The sequence below is a fragment of the Tachysurus vachellii genome, chromosome 15 (genome assembly GCF_030014155.1).
Source record: "Tachysurus vachellii isolate PV-2020 chromosome 15, HZAU_Pvac_v1, whole genome shotgun sequence".
Classification (NCBI taxonomy): Eukaryota; Metazoa; Chordata; class Actinopteri; order Siluriformes; family Bagridae; genus Tachysurus; species Tachysurus vachellii.
In genome coordinates, this window is record NC_083474.1 from 20,134,864 (window position 1) to 20,156,180 (window position 21,317).

Sequence of the window (21,317 nt, forward strand, 5' to 3'; positions counted from 1 at the left end):
GATATGACCAGGCCATTCTTGCTGGAATTAGATGCCAGTCATGCTGGTGCTGTGCTCATTCAGGAAGACAACCATGGGGTGGAGTTACTTGTGTGTTACTTTTATAAGAAATTCCTTAAACACCAGCTGAACAACAGCACTATTGAGACCCTTGCCTTGTTGTTGGATTTACAGCATTCTGAAGTATATCTTGGTGACACTCCTGCTCCAGTCCATGTGTATACGGACCACAACCCTTTAGTTCTCTTACATAAAATGTGAAAATGTGAAACACCAATTAGAGTCTGATGAGCTGGTTTCTGATTGTCCAGGGATTCAATCCTATTATCACCCAACGTAAATATACCCTCAATATAGTTGCTGACACTCTATGGGTTGTCATGTGTACTCCAGCTCAGGCTTAGCTGGAGTGCCAGCACTTCTTTCACAAGATGATGTCAGTAATGGCAACTGTATAAAGCTGTGATGGAAGCCAGTACCAGGGACTGGGTGTGTTTTAGTGTTATTCCATTACATGATTTGCTGTTGTCACTCTGGTTCAGATCCTTGCCTGCCTTAACTACAAGTTCCGTCAGTTTTTGTTACCCTGGTGTAAATATATGTACTTATATAGCATTGTGTTGTAAATATTGATACTGTATATGTCATCGGTAGTAGGGAGGTAGTGTTCATTTTTGTTTTGTGTGTATAGGTTAGTTAGACCCTAATCCAGAGTGTTTCTTCCTTAAAGGCAGGGTCTCAGATTTTTGAGAAATGCTTCAGAAAACAGAGTCGGGCCGAAAACTAAACAAAAATCAAAACAAACGTGTAGCCAATGAGCAGAAAGGGGCGGGTCTTGTCAATATGGGCGGAGAGAGTGTTCAGTGCGCATGTGTGACATTAGCAGAAAGCGGTTTTAACATTGACATGGAGGATAAAAACAAAGAAAGAAAGTGAAGAAAGGCTTACGATAAGGCAAGAAGTAGGACGTGTTAATATAGGATCAGCTTTCCAGCGCTGGAGAGAACTGAAGGAGCAGGAAGTTGGCACATATTCACAGATTGGAGTTTCCCGAGTCAATAACTCCTGAGCTAAACGCTGTTACTACACAAATAACACCTCTTTTCTATCGTAGTAATGTAGAGACGCAGCTACAACCGTGTTTTGTGTAGTAACAGTGTTTAGCTCAGGAGTTATTGACTCGGGAAACTCCAATCTGTGAATATGTGGCCAACTTTACTTAAGACGCTGAGGCGCTTTTTTCCTTCTCGATAGGTGAGTAACGTTGGTTTTGCTTTGTTACACAGAACTAATATATGCCGTCTTTTGCATGATTATGCTTGTGTGTCATTTTTGCTTGTTTGTTTATCTGCAATCGTATTGTTCTTCCCTTCAGCTATGATAAAGACACACTTCTTTCCATTGGTTGCCTGGGTTACGTATGTATGTGTGGGCGGAGCTATCAATACAGGGGTGGGACCCATTTGGGTTATGGGCGTGTTTGTTTTGGTGATTTTATATGTCAACATTGGCTTTCAAAAATCGGAGACCCCACCTTTAACTAGACTGAACTGAAAACAAACTCATATCCAATATACAGCTATGTTTTCAGCTCCAATCATATAAACAGTGTTTATACACTGTTTTACACACTCATGTAAATAATGATGTTGATCTATTTAATTGCTGCCATCAACTGCTTCTGCTGTATGTTTACAATTATCCTTTCATTGTTTACATCTGCTTAAGTTAGGTTTCTGAGAACTGATTTCAAAATCATAGTAAATTTGTTTTCTTAATCACACTTTCAATCCCTCAACCCTGTGAGGAAGCTCTGATTGTCTGCTAGCAATTTCTCCTGTATGGCTAATCCTATATGCTAAATTTTATTTGTTCTGTCCCAAGAAAATAAAACTAAGACTGAGAGCCCAGGACTGTGTACTTGTCCATGCCGTTATAGTTAGAATGGTTGTATTTATCTCTCTACTGACAATCACAGTTATTTGTTGAGTAAACACTCACAGTTATACACAATAATCATCATGGCTGTAACCAGTAATGAGAATAGTGAGGTTTGGACCTTGGTAGATTTGAAGGGTGTTTGTTTTTTAGCTCTCAGGTGTCAGAATCAATTTGGAAACCCAGACATCATAATAATGTGATGGCAGAATGTAATCTAATGTGAGGAAAATCCAAGGCTTCCCATGTAGCATTGATGACTAGCATTCAGCTGACCTCAGAGTAGCAGAGGAGGACACTTCAGGTTTGCCCTTGGACTTACTAGCACATTATGTAAAATGCAAACCACTGTAAGTTTTTGGTTTACTTTTCCTCTGTAATGTTGCTAGTGGAATCAGATCGCTAGATGGTTAGCTAATCAGTTAGCTACAGACTCCTTAGCTCCTTCACTAGCTATAAATGAGCATGTGATGTTAGTGCATAGTTTAAGTTGTTGTATTGTGTAAGATTAATCGTTAAAAACATACTATGAACATATTTGTTATCACACAACATAATTTAGAAATAAATCAACTTAAGTATAAATAATCTGCAAGAGGATATTACAACAGGATAATTCTGTAACAGGATATTACAAACAAAATTAAAAAAAAACAACTGAACACTATAAACTATTAGTTCAGAACGTTAATTATAGTAATTAAATGTTTAGATTTTTTTTTTTAAATATGTTTAGAGGTTTTCCAAATGCAAAAATTATGTACCATTAAAAAAAAGACTGCTCAAACATTTTGCCAAATGGTGTATTTACAGGTCGCCATAACAGGCTATTCACAACAAATAAGCAGAAGAGACTCAGTCATCACCAGACACTGTGACGGCACTGAAGCTTCTGTATATTATCTTCTGTGTTATACATCTGTATGAATTTTCCTTTTCTTTCTTTCTTATTGTTTCTATCATTATTTCTTTTATTTTTTTTCTTTCAATATTTCTTTCTTTCGAGCTTTCATTCTTTTGTTATTTCATTCTTTTGTTTATTCTTGTCGTTCTTTCTTTTGTTTGTTCATTCGTTCTTACTTTCTTTCTTTCGTTCTTTCTTTCTTATAAAAACATGAATTGCCGTGAGATTCCCCAGTTCACGCCATATACCCTTTTTCTTGTGCGTGTTACTAAAGAAATGACTCATCTTACGTTGTACATAATTCATTACAACACTTCTGTAACAGCTGGGAATATTACATAACCCTCGTTTCACTGTTTTATTAGACTCATCGCACCTAACATTTACTCTAAGACAAAATGGAGCTTCTTTTAACTCAAACAATAAGAAAAAAAACCTGAAATATATCAATGAAGGCTGTATCACTTCAATACCGGCGCTCATTTCTTATCTCTGACTCGCTCTCACTTTCTCAATTTATTTATACAGAGTTTATATAATAATATCTGACTTTAATGGAAATTTACCAGATAAGACATACTTTTAATTCAGATTAGTGTTGCTCTAGTAGAGACTCATTAATATTTATAATAGAGTATGGCATTTTTTTTTTTCAGTTTAGAGGACAAACAAAGCAAGTGCTATTATCAAAGTAATAAATAAATAAACTAATAAATAAATAAATAAATAAATCCCAGCTAATATAGCATGTTACACCAGTGAAACCTGAATCCAAAAATTAATTAAATAAATCAGATTTATTATTTGAGCGAATTGCATGATATATTGATTATATAATGATATGATGATGATGATGATGATATGATGAAAATCTGATGATATAATGACATTAAAAATAACATTTAAATTTTATCTTATTTTTGAGATTTTTCATGTTTCTCTTTAGGGTTACGGTGATTATATTTAAATTAAAATATTATTATTGTTGATTGTTGATATGTTCAGTCTACAGAGTGCATTATGGGTATTCTGTACTGTGTAAGGTATCGTTCATAGACCATCTCTTGTGAACGCTGGAAATTAAATTTATATTCATCTATAAGTAATCTATTTGTATACATTATAATATACATAATAATAATAATAATAATAAACAGTCGACAGACACAGAAACATCAGACAAACCTTTCCACAGCACAATGCAGGATGATGACTTCATGCCACTGACAAAGCAGCTTTATAGAAATCTGGATGGAGATTTTTATATTTAGCTCCATTGTCTCGGCTCCGGGGTTTGTTTTTAAAAACGTGACTCAAATAAAAGTGATTGAAACTGAAACTCACCAGTTAAATTCACTGTAGTCGTTACTTGCTTCCCACCAGAAGTAAAACCAGAACAGGAGCAGAGTGAAAGTCCCGAAGAGGATGAGGGTCCACATACACTCCCACTGTGGAAACGCACACACATGGAAAAACTGTGTGTAACATTTGAGCTGCATACCACAATGCATTCCTTCACTTAGAATGAGTCATGAATTTACTTTAATCCCAAATATTCCTTTAATGAAGAATTATTTGGGATTAAAGTAAATTCAGGACTCATTCTACTACATATTTATAATTACGCACAACGGATGAGAATTTCAAAGATTTTATGTAGTAAGGAATGAATTATAAGAAGAAGAAAAAAGGTCCGGTCTTAGCTTCAGTTAGAAAGTAGTACAAACTGAGACTGTATTACAGTATATGTTAAGCCACGTTCACACATACAGAGCGCAGCATGTCTCGAGTCGCTGTACTATGGCGTCTCCAGTAAGCGTTCTAGTACTGGTTGCCATGGTGATAATGTTTCTCAGCGGATTCTGCGATTAGCATCTCAAACTAATCGGTTTTCTTGCGACTAATACGAATTGTTCTGGAGGGTATTTGTGTTTTTTTTTTTCTGCATCGTATCATACGAGATGAAAGAGAAGCTGTGTGATATCTTTGACACGGATCACGTGACCTCTATTGTCTTCGCCCCGTATTCGTACAAATTTCAACCGTTTACAATCTTGCAATCTTGAGTCAGACACACCCACGACCTCGCTGTCTCTCATGTACCCAAGTCGCTGTACGTATAAAAGGTAGCGTTATACTTCTTCCAGAGCATTTTCAAAAACTTAAGTCGGTTACTCACGTTATTAGTTTATATCAGAATTACAAAGCAGTGGAATCTAATGCGGTTATTCAACCAGCTGTTTAAATGTAAGGAGGCATTTTATGTGCTGAAACAAGAGCCGAGATCAGGATAATCTGCTGCTTCCACCTGTAATTACTACAATTATCTAGTGGTTTCTGTAGCTTTAGTTATGTTGAGCTCCTGAATACAGCTGTAGCGTGAAAAGCAGCTCGTTTCCTGCATTAACTAATAATTAACACTGAAATTCTCTTCACAAGCTGGATCACTGCCCTTACCCATTGTATAAACAAATAAGACATGAAGAATTTATTTACACACATTTACACGTCCACAGCAGAAGCCAATCTACTTCCTTTAGGCCTTGAATAATCATTTAACATTACAGTAAAATATAAACAAATAAATGGTGCGTGTACACCTGCAGGAATGCAAACGGACGTAAGAAACGTTTTAAATCAGTATAAAGAAACAAATGATGTTGTGTCTTTGAGTCTGATCAACATGAGTCAGGACTCTGAGACGTGTTTTTCCCCACTGCTGATAATCTTACACTGAACACTTTAGTGGTTAAAGATAAACAGCTTCGAATTTAAGCTGTATTTTAGAGAACAAACACATGGGGCATCTCAGTGAGCAGAAATACTGTAGGTTCGATATCACCATTTACTTTGAAGATACAAACATTTCTGTAGAATATATTGCCCCTAAACATATATTAACCCCTAGTAAAAAACAGAACTACAAATTCTTAAAGTCCTACTTTTTAATTCTGTCTACTTTCATATGAGCTTAATATTAACACCACTGTGAGTGAGACATAACAAAGATGTTCAATCATCAACATGGACATGGAGAAAACAATTTTTGGCCTCTGGGAAAAAGAGTTAAAGTCAACACCCATGCTATTTTGCTGTTGTTAAAGGATGCACACACATCGCAGCATGTGCACCGATATAGAGACGTGGTAATATAAAGGGCAGGAAGGTGGAATAGAGGGCAGAAAAGATCATCTGACTCACTTACCTTCAGAACCAACAACACCAGACCACAAGCTTTAATACAGAAATACTGTCCCTAATACAGAATAAGTGTTAAATACACTCTTACATGTTCATGATTACTGTACATAACTGGATTTTACAGTAGCTTGACGGTTTTACCTACTGAAACTTCAGCATAACTGATGCAAAGATGTCTCGGTGCAAAGACAGAACCACCTTTGAAATCTCAGTTCAAAATACCAAGCTGCCACTGCTGGGCCCTTGAGCAAGTCCCTTAACCTACAACTGCTGAGCTGTATACACGATACATGGATCACTCACTCACTCATTTTCTACCGCTTATCCGAACTACCTCGGGTCACGGGGAGCCTGTGCCTATCTCAGGCGTCATCGGGCATCAAGGCAGGATACACCCTGGACGGAGTGCCAACACATCGCAGGGCACACACACACACACACTCTCATTCACTCAGGCAATCACACACTACGGACAATTTTCCAGAGATGCCAATCAACCTACCATGCATGTCTTTGGACCGTGGGAGGAAACCGGAGTACCCGGAGGAAACCCCCGAGGCACGGGGAGAACATGCAAACTCCACACACACAAGGTGGAGGCGGGAATCGAACCCCAAACCTTGGAGGTGTGAGGCGAACGTGCTAACCGCTAAGCCACCGTGCCCCCCTACGATACATGGATAAAGCCATAAATGTAAATGTAAATGTCTCAAGTACTGCAGGTGGCGATATTAATATTTTATTACCTTTCCTTACATATAAAAAAAGATTCATTCCACTACTCAAAGCCCACCATCATGGAATGGATCTGATTGGGCATGCCTCGTTTATAACAATCACTGGCTTGTTTGCATAACATGTAACCTTCCATAACCTCAAAGCCAATACTTTTTATTATTTTTATTTTTTTTTAAATAAAACTAATTGTTTTATTGAAATTGAATTAAAACTTAAAAATACTGCTAGAGATTGCATTTTGATGGCTGCATTAAATATATTTAAAGCTTATAAGCTTAAAAGTTTCAAACATGCAATTGCCTATAATTATTGACTTTTTTTCATTTTAATTTTTTTGTTTTTTTTCTCCATAGATGCATTTTTATTGACATCTCAACTCTACAGTTACACAATTGCACAAAATACACCCCTTTATTTTGAGACATCTACACAAAAAACATAAAGTTTATATAACACAAAAAACAAAGTTTATATAAAGTTTATATAACATTAATATATAATGTTTGTTATTAATTAGAAACAATTATTCATATAATGACAAAAATACTAAATTCACATGTTCCTGGCAGAGTCTGTTGAAAATGAGTTCTCCTCTGTGCAACGGTGTGTGTATAAATAAATAAATATTTATGTGTTTGTGTGTGTGTGTGTGTGTGCGTGTGTAGTATAATAATGTGGGTGACAGGTAGAGCAAAATTAAACCTAACAGGACAGCACATTCAGCTCAGCTTTCAAAGACCAGCCTGTCGACGCTGTAGGTCAGCCGTTAAAGAAGCCATGACATACAACGTACTTTTCAAACTGCATTGTGGAATAAATTAGGTATCAGGTCACCGATGTCTTCATCTCGCTTCGCTTTGTAAGGCTTGAGCATTATAAACATGATCTGTAATTTAAACCAGTTTAGTTTAGTTTTCATATTAAGAGTAGCCGGTGGTAGGGACGAGACGAAATGTTGGACAAAATACGTCCAAAAATTTTCAGGTCTGTGTCGCGGCAGGAAGAATTAGCAAAAAATGAATAAAGGAATAAATACAAAAATTAATTTCCATTATTGAAACATGACAAGAAAGAATCAAGCATTCATAGAGACGCCGAACAAGTCGCTACCTGATCTGCGTATCTGAGTAAAGAACAGCTTCAAGCGTTGTGTTATGAGAACATGCGTGTTAGGATTTCCAGTGACGCTGAACATTTTAATTATACTTGGAAATCGAAGGCATTTTTATTGTCAGGACAAATACTTACCTTTAGCGCTCTAACCAGAGGGAAGAGTTACCCAAATCTGTAATCACTACAGATCCATCATCTTTAACTGAAAATGAATCTCAAACAAGGTTCCACCTCATTCAGACAATTCTGCTAAGACATGTTTGGTGTCTAACGTTACGTTCTGCATCAGCACGGTCGTGACCTTTTATACATTTTCATTTCAAGCCAAGTCATATATTTCGTCAGGACTTTATCTACTTTATCGATCCTGATGCCCTAATCCTGGTCGGAGTCTCGTCACCTGGTGGTCACTCTGCTGGGGATTGGTATGCATGGACAGCCAGTGACTCATGGGATAGCTGTGGATGTGTCATGCCTTTTTGACCCACTGTTGCGTCATCCAGCTTTATGGTAGAGTCTTCATCAGCGATCATTTGAAGACTTCGGCAGGAAGGAATTAGTGTTGGGTCTGTGGTGAACTCTGACCCGTTAGTTCCTCAGGAAGTTCCTCTTGGTTGCTCAACTACAAACTGTTGTAGAAAGGACATAATTTACATTTTCATTTAAACCTTAAACCTTATAGTTTCCCTCCAAGGTTTCTTCCTCATATCATCTCAGAGACTTTTTCCTCGCCACCTCCACCGCCGGCTTGCTCATTAGGGATAGATGTTAGCGATATAAAGTAACTTAATTTTTTTTATTCTTTTACTCTACTTCTGTAAAGCTTCTTTGAGACAATGTTAATTGTAAATACACTGAACTGAATATAAGCTCAGTTAAAATAAATAGATAAACGATTCAATCTACAAATTGTTCACGATTTCTTCCTTTTCGGATCAAATATCCTAGAAAATCTCAAACACTGTCACTATTTATCATGTTGTCATTATAAGCTGAAAGAGAGAGCAGCTGTGAGGAAACGTGGCAAGCGTGTGATGTTAGCATGTTAGCATGGAAGTGTGCAGGGGTGCGTCCCAAATCACACATTTATTCGCGGTCGCTCGGTTGAATAAACAAACAAATAAGGAATTTTGGACACTTCATGCAGTCTATACTTGCAGCTTCGCTTCGTAGAGGAAGACGGTCCATTTAGTGTTCTGGTCGAGACGATATGACCATTCTTACTTTCATACACTAGACTCTATTGTACATCATGTATAGTAGAAGTGTGCAGTGGAGTAGAGTTAAGAAGGTGATTTGGGACACAGGTCTGGATGTTTGGTTCAGCTCTATTCAGCAGTGCTGCATGTTTGAGATTGTGATAAAGTTAGGAACGTGCTCAGAGCCGGTGGTGAGGTAAGAATGTGGCGCGCTTAGATCAGTTGCGGATGAAAATGTTTCAGCGCCGTCGCATTCACGTAGTGAGAAGTTGCTGAAGTGTGATTTAGGGCGAGTCCAGAGGGAGAGAGTTGTGGTATCCAACCTAGTTTTGGGGGGAGTCGCAGCCGGGCACAAAACGGATGAGAAGCATTGGATTAAATAAAGAAAAAGAAGATGGAAATATATTTTAATCAGTATTCTTAGAAAAAAAACTATATACCACACACACACACACACACACACACACATATATAAATATATGTATATATATACATATACACTCACCGGCCACTTTATTAGGTACACCTGTCCAACTGCTCGTTAACGCAAATTTCTAATCAGCCAATCACATGGCAGCAACTCAATGCATTTAGGCATGTAGACATGGTCAAGACGATCTGCTGCAGTTCAAACCGAGCGTCAGAATGGGGAAGAAAGGTGATTTAAGTGACTTTGAACGTGGCATGGTTGTTGGTGCCAGACGGGCTGGTCTGAGTATTTCAGAAACTGCTGATCTACTGGGATTTTCACGCACAACCATCTCTAGGGTTTACAGAGAATGGTCTGAAAAAGAGAAAATATCCAGTGAGGGCAGTTCTGTGGGCGCAAATGCCTTGTTGATGTCAGAGGTCAGAGGAGAATGGCCAGACTGGTTCGAGCTGATAGAAAGGCAACAGTAACTCAAATAACCACTCGTTACAACCGAGGTATACAGAAGAGCATCTCTGAACGCACAACACGTCGAACCTTGAGGCAGATGGGCTACAGCAGCAGAAGACCACACCGGTACTAGTAAGGTGTACCTAATAAAGTGGCCGGTGAGTGTATATGTGTGTGTATATGTGTGTGTTTGTGTGTGTGTATATTATATATATATATATATATATATATATATATATATATATATATATATATATATATATATATATATATATATACACGTATGTCAGTATATATATATATATATATATATATATATATATATATATATATATATATATATATATATATATATAAATATAAAAGAGTGAAAATCATGACACTGTAATGGCTTTAACCAGTGCAGATCTTTAAATTGCCCTCTACTGCGCTGCATTTACACCAACACAACAGGACACAGGGATTAACCCCATCTGTATGTCAACAATACACATGACGTGAACGCAAACAGAAAAGACAGCAACGTTTTATACTGCTGCTTTTCTTAGATTCAGGCTTCACGGTCCGTCAGTTCCGGAGAAACACTGCGGTTCTGTTTACAGGCCCTTTGTGCTCGTGCTAAAGAACTGGGTAAATGGAAAATCTCTCAATTATTACTGAGGAGGGATCAATTTTCAGCAGGACAGACTGCATTTAACACGACACACACACACACACACACACACACACACACACATTATTACAGGTATGAGCTGGATAGTTAAATGAAATAAGAGGCTGCAGCAGAAGTCTTTCTATATCCACAGTGCAGCCATTGTTTTCAGAGACCAGTATTGCCGGCTACGTGTGAAACACCATCCTATACGTCTAATCCAGCTTTTGTCTCGCCGCCAGAGATTGTGTCTTGGTTAATTAAAAATGGATACCCAAAGACGGAGTCGAACAAGGCCGGAGTTTAAGGAGTCACACAAGGGCAGAACCACGGTTCTCAGCTTCTAAGTTATTCCTAAGTGAATTCATTCATATATAAATATTCAGTCAGAGAGATTTTATTAGGAACACCTGAACACCTACTCACAAACAATTATCTAATCAGCCAAGCACTTGGCAGCAGTGCAATGCAGAAGTTCATGAAGATTTGCATAAAGGACCAGTGTGATCTGTGAGATTTTGATTTTGAGTGAAAGTGCAAATGAAAAATCTGCAGTAATGTCAACATTAGTCTCATCCCCAGATGCCATGCTCATGAGTTTTGCAGTCGTCGTCTGATCGATTGAATTCTACAGGATTTCCACTTAGCCACAAAGCCGTTATACTTCCTTCATGGAAGAAGGAAACCGTCGTTTTTGTGACGATGAGTGCTAAAGAGGTTCAGCTAAACGCTGCCTTTGCTAAATGTCTTTCTTAAATAATCAATCTGTGGCTGCATTTTACATTTTCATGCCATTAAACAACAAATCAAATTGTGATTGATTGGTTTATATGTGGGGACACGGTGGCTTAGTGGTCACACCTCCAGGGTTGGGGGTTCGATTCCCGCCTCCGCCTTGTGTGTGTGGAGTTTGCATGTTCTCCCCGTGCCTCGGGGGTTTCCTCAGGGTACTCTGGTTTCCTCCCCCGGTCCAAAGACATGCATGGTAGGTTGATTGGCATCTCTGGAAAATTGTCCGTAGTGTGTGATTGCGTGAGTGAATGAGTGTGTGTGTGTGTGCCCTGAAATGGGTTGGCACTCCGTCCAGGGTGTATCCTGCCTTGATGCCCGATGACGCCTGAGATAGGCACAGGCTCCCCGTGACCCGAGGTAGTTCGGATAAGCGGTAGAAGATGAATGAGTGAGAGAGTGAGTGAGTGGTTTATATGTCTGTCAGTCACCTTCTTGGGTGGTCCCTGGAGTTCAGACCTTCTGCCTTAAAGTCTGAAGCTCTGTCTACATGAGACTATGTCAGTAATCCAGGATTGAGATACTAAAGATCTCCTTTAAATCCCATTAATTAATCAGAGAAAATATTTAAAATTCAGAGCAAATTCTAAGGAAATTATCTCCTTATTAAATCATGAATGTAGACATTGCAGGTTTTATTGGATGCACTAAAAAACAGCTAGCTGAGTGCTGAGATTCATGAGCGATGCTTAGATTGCAGTTTGCTCTGAGAACATTCCAGAGGAAATCACTGTGCTATATTCAAAATTACTGCTTGTGTATGCTAATCCACAGCAGGCAGTCTGTGTGTGTGTGTGTGTGTGTGTGTGTGTGTGTGTTTATGCAGAGGCTGAACTGAAATTGCTGACAGCACTGTATCATCTCCTGAGAGCCAGAACACAACAGGAAACAGGCCACGGTCTCAGAATTCCTCCCAAACGGAAAGCCGGAACTTTCTCCCTTCAGCTTACTGCATTTTAGTGTATAATATATAATATACACCAACACGGTCACATGACAATCCACAAAAGGCTTTGTCAGGTTTTGAGAGCTTTGCTTATTTGTGCAATTGTTCTGAAATGTACAGCAAAACACAGTCATTTCAGGTATTTAAAGCAAAACAACCAAATATAATGTGATCATTTTCACACTGCATAAATACACAATACAGTTTTGTGGTATTTCACCATTTTAACACCGTGAAATACACAGAAAAAATAACAAAGTGTGTCTGTAAGTAAACCGTTAGATCTGACAGTGAGTCAGTAATTTAGTTAGTGAGTCGTTCATTCATTCATCAAGTCAGTTTAATTTAATTTAGTCAGTTCATTAATCCAATCGGTTATCATGTCAGTATTACTTCTGTCAAACAGGATGTCAGTCAGCGAGTCTGTAAACGAATCAGTCGGCCGGTAAGTCAGTCGGTACGTCAGTATTTAAGTCAATAAGAATTTAAGACTGCCATGAAGTCAGTAAAGTATTAAATCAGTCAGCAGGTTAGTCATTACTTCGATGAATACTGGAATTAATACATATAAGTCAAATTGTGTGTCAGTAATTAAATCAGAAAGTCAGTGAGTCACTGAATCAGTATGTAAGATTGTCAGTAAATGAGTCAATTCAGTACTTAGATCAATAGTACATCAGTAGTTAAAATCATATTACAAATCATCGCCGATGTCAGTCATTATTTACGTCAGTTAACTAGCTGTCAGTTGTTATGACGGTGATTCAGTCAGGAAATTAATCAGTGTAACGTTAATTAAGCAAATTAGTCACAAAGACTGTGAGGAAGCCGGTAATTTAGCAAGTTGCTAATTAGAGTTTATGAGTAAATCATTGAAGTCAGTTAGTCAGTAATTAGTTCAGCAAGTAATAATCTAAGAGTAAGTAATTCAGTCAGTGAATCAGTATGTAAGTAAATCAGCCAAGTCAGTAATTCAGTGGTTCATAAACCATATTTATGTCAGTGACACAATGGCATTCAGTAAGTCAGTAATTAATTCAGCTTCCAACTAGCTATCAGTAGTTAAGTCAGTAGTTCAGTATCTACTGTATATTAGATAGTAAGTCTGTTGGTAATTCGTTAAATTTAGATCGGTATGACGGTGATGAAGTAAATTGGTCATCAAGTCAGTAATTCTACACAAGTTATTCTACACAAATCAGTGAAGAAATAATAAATACTGAAATTCAATCAGCAACTGCATACATTGATGGGTAATTCAGTCATTAATCCAGTTAATAGCTACTTCAGGATGCCAGCAATTCAGTAAATTGTGATCTACATATCGTCGCTGTCGGGCGGAAACCTCGTATGTCCAAATTTGGTCAATTTCATATTTTTTCACATATCGATGCTATTGGTCAGTCCCCACGTGGGTCTGTTATTTTTACAAGTTATTAACCAATCTAAAGTCTTGAAAATAGCTTGAGCGCAAATCTCATAACTCCATTGGACACTTCAACTGTCCACCTCTTCCTCACTCCGCGGGAGAGCTTCACGTCATATTTCTCCTCAAGAAGAGTCGCAACGAATCAACACGTCTTCTGAGGTAAATGTCTTCAAAACACTGGGCTCAAAGAAAAAAAATCTTGACCCCCGCTAGTTCTTGTGCTCGTCTGCGGACAGGAATTTAGCGCAAGACAAGCCACTGCAACGCGAACTAAACCCTGTGCACTGCAGATAAGGTACGGTGTTTTTTTAATTTCCTGAAAAATAACGGTTTTGGAGATACGAGGATTCCGCCTGACAGTGACAATGTCAGTCATCAAGGCAGTAATGCAGAAAGTTACTAATTAAGACAGTAAATTGGTTCTTAACAGTAACCCAGGCAGTGAGTAAGTCAGTTGTAAGCCTGTAATTACATCATGCAGCATAAAGGCGGGTTAGTAAGACAATTATTCAGGCTGTAAATACAGCAAGTCTGGTAAGTCAATAATTAATTCAGTCAGTAGATAATTCAATTAGTAAGCGGGTCAGTACGTGAGTAATCCCCATATGAAAAATGATCTGAGTCAGGGGCGAATTAGATCATATCCTCAACAACAGCTAATATTTTAAATTTACGATAAGTGCATCTCTCATTGTTTTCTCTTCTAAATGCACTCCTACTGAGAGTTAAGCTCACATTAAGGCTACACTCCATACTCTTTACCACTGCATGGTCTATCTGACATGACTCTGTTTGAGGCACTAGCACTCAGGGGGCATATTAAACTCACCCTCCTTAAACATCCACCACAACGCTAATTCATGCAAAGTGCTTCGGAACAAAACTAATTATGTAGTGAAAGTGCCTCCTGAGAGCTGTGTGTGTTCTGGCTTCATTAGAGTATGGCCGAGAGGCTTGAAATCACGGTAAAGCAACAACACAGTGTCATCTACTATTAGCACACAAAAACACACACGAAAAACCCCCACCAGCAACACATTAACGTTTCTGCGAGGGCAGAATCTGAGAGACGGCCTCTCGCAACGAGGCCAAGCACTCGCCTTTCAGAAAGCCTTCTCAGTGATGTGCAGCGCTCTGACAGCACTATTTGTTCCGCTTTTCATGCAAAGACGTGGGCAGGATCGACATGTTACTCCAAGCAAAATAAATAGATGCACAATTATGTATTTTTTGTGGAGTAAAACTTTATACCTCTATATAAACCTTATCTATATAATGAATATATGTGTACATTTTCTGTAACAGCACATCGTAACGTTTTATTCCACACAGCAATCTGTTTTTATCCGTTTAAAGTTACTTTTAACTTTCATGAAACAAGCCGGTTCCTGTTATCACTTATATTACAGCAGCTATAGCAGTTGTTCATTTTCCAGGCTCTCATTTTTTCCCTCATCCTGAAGTTCATTTCATTTTCTACCGCTTAGCCGAACTACCTCGGGTCCTACCCGGCCCCGGATAAGCGGTAGAAGATGGATGGATGGATGGATGATCATTTTATTGATATGATTACTTTATACCATTTGTTTTCAAGTTGAAACCATTTAGGATAAAAAGTTTTATATATTTATATGTATAACATTCTTGATTCTGATTGGTCAGAAGATGTTGATTCATTAACAGCAGTTTGGACAATAGTGTCCAAATAGACTAAAGGAAATTATTTAATGTATAATCAATTGAAATATGTTTACTTTGCAACAGTCACAAGAAAATGAGAAAAAAAATGAACCACTTTGGGATGTGATGGAACTGGAAGATTACCTTCCCAAGTGCTTTTCTTAAGTCCTTGTTTATCATCCAGTCCTAATAATCTCTAGTCAGCCAACTCTCAATATGTAAGAGTATCACAAGCCTACAGACCAGCTGCTCAGCTTCGTTCACACTTCACGTTTTCTGAAATAAACATCGTCAACAGATAAAAGTGTGAGGATTGTTCGCTTTGTTTATTCAACCGTAATGTGGAAAAGGCAGAAGCAGAAATTCAGTTAAAAAACTGCAGGACGTCATGTGCTGTGTGTTGGGTTTAAACTCTGTATAGGAAGATACGAGTAGTATAAAAGTACTACATATTGCACTCTTGGTCCCTGATACTGCATTATATAATGATGTAAATGCCACGTGTTGGCAGTCAAATTAAAAAAATTCCTCTTGGCGCATATAAATAATTCAGGAACTCAGTGAAGTGGAAAAACAGCATATTCTCTAATTAAATGCATGAAAGCTGCAATGTGGATGAAACGAAAAGAAATAAAAAAAATAAATAAAAATAAAAAAACATTTATGGTATTAAAGGAAATTAATTAGACACTCAGCTTTAAAAGAGCTTAAATTTGGGGGATAATGTCACTTTTTGCAAGGAATATTTTACATACATACACAGACAGACACACAGACACACACACACAGACAGACACACACACACAGACACACACACACACAGACACACACACACATACACACAGACACAGACAGACAGACACACAGACACACACAGACACACACACACACAGACACAGACACAGACAGACAAACAGACAGACAGACACACTCACACACAGACACACACACAGACACAGACAGAAACACAGACAGAAACACAGACACACACACAGACAGACACACACACAGACAGACACACACACAGACAGACACACACACAGACACAGACAGACACACACACACACACACACAGACAGACACACACACACACACAGATAGACACACACACAGACACACACACAGACACGCACACAGACAGACACGCACACAGACAGACACGCACACAGACACACACACAGACAGACACACACACAGACAGACACACACACAGACAGACACACACACACACAGACACACACACAGACACACACACAGACACACACACAGACACACACACACACACAGAGACAGACACACACACACAGACAGACACACACACACAGACAGACACACACACACAGACAGACACACACACACACACACAGAGACAGACACACACACACACACACACACAGACACACAGACAGAAACACAATAGCAGTATATAGAGAATATGGCAAAATCCTGATGACCTTTTTTTCTTCCTAAACAGAGATTATGAACAGATGGAGAGTTTTTTTCTTTTTAAGCTCCATCATCATCACAGAGAGAGGAATTACTGTTTTAGGCAAAACTATTATATTGAATATATTAACTTTTTATCTGATCAACTTTTTATTGCTTTGCTATCAAACAGCTGTACTTTTTGTCTGTCGATCTGTTTATTTATTCATTTATTTATTTATTTCGCTGCCATGCTTCAGCTCCACTTATCCTGTTATGAGGCACCTGCCAACGAATCCAAAGTTCTTCTGACTGATCGCCATTATCCTTAAACTTTCTCTTCCTGAACTCCTGAATAATTTAATGAGGATGAAAATGTTATAACTTCTACACCACGACATACACCACCATCATCATCACCACCACAATCATCACAATACCACCATCATCATCATCACCACCACCACCACCATCGCCAACACCACCACCACAATCGTCATCATCACCACCATTATCACCACTATTACAATCATCACCACCACAACAATCACAATACCACTATCATCACCACCACTATCACCACCACCACCACCACCACCATCGCCATCATCATCACCACCATTATCACCACTATTACAATCATCACCACCACCATAATCATCACAATACCGCCATCATCATCATCACCACCACCACAATCATCACAATACCACCATCATCACCACCACTATCATCACCACCACTGCCAACACCACCACCACCGTCATCACCATTATCACCACTATTACAATCATCACCACCACCACAATCATCACAATACCACCACCATCATCATCATCACCACCACAACTATCATCACCACCACCGCCAACACCACCACCACCACCATCGTCATCTTCATCACCACCATTATCACCACTATTACAATCATCACCACCACCGCCAACACCATCATCAACACCATAACCATCATCACCACTGCCACCATCATCAACAATGGTAGCTCAAGTGGTTAAGGCTCTGGGTTGTTGGAAGTTTGGGGTTCAGCACTGCCAGGCTGCCACTTTTGGGCAATTGAACAAGGCTCCTAACCCTCCCTACTCCACGGGCTGCTCTGACCCCAACCTCCTCAGTTAGGATATGCAAAGAAAATTGCACTTATGAGCGGATCACATCCGCAGTATCGGATGCTATAGTTTGCTTTTTCGCCCTGGCCTTTATTCACTTCAATAGATACTAAAAGCCACTAAAAATAGCCAATGATGTTAATCGGACGCGTTTTCGTTCTGTTAAGCTGATGTACTGTGTACACATGCTGTTTCATTTACTTTGTTTGCTTTATATTCTTGGCGTACTTCGGCATTTTTGTATTTAATAATAAGTGTCCTTGGTGTCCGGCATACACGCTCGATATATTTGAGATTCACTGTGAGTACACCAATTCTAAGTTCCGAGCACTTTATTAGGAACGCCTTTACACTTAACTACACATTTGTGCTGTTATCTAAATCAGCCTACTGTGTGTCAGCAGTGTAGTGCATAAAATCATCTAGTTATGGATCAGCAGCTTCAGGTTATGTTCACATCAACCATCAGAATAAAGAAAAAAGTGATCAGTGATTTTCACCAAGCTCTTAATAAAGTGTTCAGTGTTTGGTGTATTTTAATTTTTGATTTTTTTACATCAATGACTGTTCTAGTGTTTGGTTCAAGAAAGCAATAAAAGATGAATTGTCAGAATATAATAAAAATGACACACATGCAGTCCTCCACCTCTCTGCGTGACCTCCAGCATGCACGCGTGTACTCGACAACTCCGAACTGTGCCGTTATATAAAGTCTCTGACTGATGACTATCTAGTGCGCTCTTCAGTCTCCCTGGGAGGCGGTTATGTCCTGCGACCCAAATCCCTTTCCAAAGGCGGCTCAAGGTTCAGATTTATGGTTACATATTTCAGTCGTGTACCAACATTCGAGTACATTTTACACTTCTTGTAATATTGACCAACGTGAGTTTACGTTAGTGTTATTTCACAAGATGAAGACTGACATTTGAGGTCATATCATAGACTGACTCTACTGTTACAGATACAAGGAGTCAAATGCATATTTACTATACTGTACTATTTCTTTAATATTTTGTTAGCAAACAATTCAATACCGTGTAAGACGTCACATAATGTAATTTCTTCTATGACGCTTTTCCCAGACCGGCTGTCGTGAGCAGAAATGCATCGTTCTAATAAGTAAAATCAAAACACCGCTTACCTTAGTGGTGTCATCGTGTGAGCGCTGGTAACGTTTCCAGCGACAGCCGTAGATCCCCGTTAGACAGGACAAGCAGAGTTGTCTCTCATAGACCTGCAGGGGTTGGTGTTTCACCATGCTCCTTCAGCCTGGACTCCACTCCACACTTCTACCATCCCACTGACAGCACAGTGACCTACACAGAGAGAGAGAGAGAGAGAGAGAGAGAGAGAGAGAGAGAGAGAGAGAGATGTTTGAGCATCATAATGAAGAAGTCAAAAAGAAAAGAGAAAACAAAAAATAGATAAAGAGACAGACAGGTAGTGCAAGGTGGGGAGGGAGAGAGAGAGAGAGAGAGAGAGAGAGAGAGAGAGAGAGAGAGAGAGAGAGAGATGTTTGAGCATCATAATGAAGAAGTCAAAAAGAAAGGAGAAAGCAAAAAATAGATAAAGAGACAGACAGACAGGTAGTGTAAGGTGGGGAGGGAGAGAAAGAGAGAGAGAGAGAGAGAGAGAGAGAGAGAGAAAATGAGCACAATTTGTTAAAGTCATGAAAAAGAGAGAACAATAATCACAGACAGACAGATAGACATGCATTTTGAGGTAAAAAGAGAGAAAATGACAGACAGACAGACAGAGTGAGACAGGCAGAGGAAGACAAAAAGAGAGATAAAAGCATGAGCAAACTGCTTTCTGGCACTAATTCTGGTCTGACACGATCTATTACACATTTAGTTATATTATTTATTCTGGCAGTCGTCACGTTATAATAGACCACCTGTTGCTTGATCCTTAATAAAACTATCATTTGAGCCACAAAAAAAAAAAAAACAACAGACACAATAGTTGCCTGTATTACCTCTAGGTGGTGCTGGTGTACCGACATCAATACAATCAGTAAAATTATCATGTTTGCGTTTTGTTTAATTACCTCATTTGGTGCATTTTGATTGCAATGTTTAACAACGAATGTTCAAAATAAGAGAAAGAAACTCCAGAGCGATAGAACGACAGAAGCTCCACCTCTTGGATTAGCATTCAGGTGGTTCGTGGGTGTGGCTTTAGAGGAAACACAAAAATAATAATTCTGTTGACGAAACTGCAATCGCACCTTTAAAGTTTATTTAGCTGTAACTGCTTAGCATTTAACCTGTTAAGTCTAGTTCACCTAGTATTTAATTTAATTAAAGCAGGTATACATTTGTAGCCATAGCATCTTTTGTTTATTACACTATGCGGTAGCTTCAGTTCAGTGAGTCTAACATGCTAGTTTTAGCCACCGAACGACTCATATGGTTAAAAATGATAGCATTATGCAAACAAGTGTCTTTTTTTAACCTTAAAAGCAGGATGCAGGGTCATTTTTAAACTAATGCGCATGTAAATCCGGAAACTAAATGTAAATTCTGGTTGCCCAAATAACCATTATAGCTATTATTGCTAAATGGATTCTCCAAAGAGCAACGAGAGAACATAAAAGCTACTCGTTCTTATTTGTTAGTGCTACTGCTGCATAGCTGCTTAATGTAGCGGTTCACAAGTGGACCCAAAATGGCTATCAAGCCCATCAGAGGCATTCAAGAGGCACAGAGTGGAGACCACCGGCAGTCTGGGATTTACATTGTGCCAGAGGAAACAGCTTTATCTCTGTAATTTGAGTTTGTACTGTGTAGCTCTGACTCTAAACATAAGACTAGTAGCTGATTTCTAAGGGGAGTTTAAGGCATATGAATGTTCGCTGTGCTAATATGAGCTAGCTGGCTACATTATAAAATTTCTTAAACATTTTATAAAAATTCAAAGAAAATTCATAACATTTCTTAGCAGATAAGGAAGTAATGTTTAGATAAAAAAATAAAATAATAATAATAATAATATAATAATAATAAAATGTTATAATGTCATGAGTGCTAAAGCTAACAGTTACCCAACATGAACTACCCTGGCAAGATTTCTAAGCGATTTTGGGGTAATATTTAGGTTAAAAAAAATAATAATAATAATTTTCTTAATCTTGTGTGTTAAAGATAACAATTTACTCAGCATGAGCTAATCTGACATGATTTCTGGGAGAGGTTTTGGAATTTATTTAAAAATAAAATCATTATCTAAGATGCTAAAGCTAACCAGTCACCCAACATTAGTTAACCTGACAGGATAACCTGACTGAGAGAAAT

The 21,317-nt window shown here is 38.5% G+C and overlaps 1 protein-coding gene across 2 annotated transcripts in view; it reads right to left on the reverse strand.

Annotated features, from left to right (window-relative positions):
- The window catches only part of gdpd5b (glycerophosphodiester phosphodiesterase domain containing 5b), a 64,565-nt gene that overhangs the window by 24,468 nt on the left and 18,780 nt on the right, over positions 1-21,317 (reverse strand). For both annotated transcript variants that reach the window (XR_009649631.1, XM_060888796.1), the window contains exons 2-3: positions 19,163-19,337; positions 4,187-4,290 (exon numbers count right to left, since the gene is read on the reverse strand). Coding sequence is in view for 1 of the 2 variants with exons in the window: in XM_060888796.1 (XP_060744779.1) it covers positions 4,187-4,290; positions 19,163-19,279 (221 nt within the window). In the remaining variant the exon portion in view is untranslated. The remainder of the gene's footprint in view (positions 1-4,186; positions 4,291-19,162; positions 19,338-21,317) is intronic.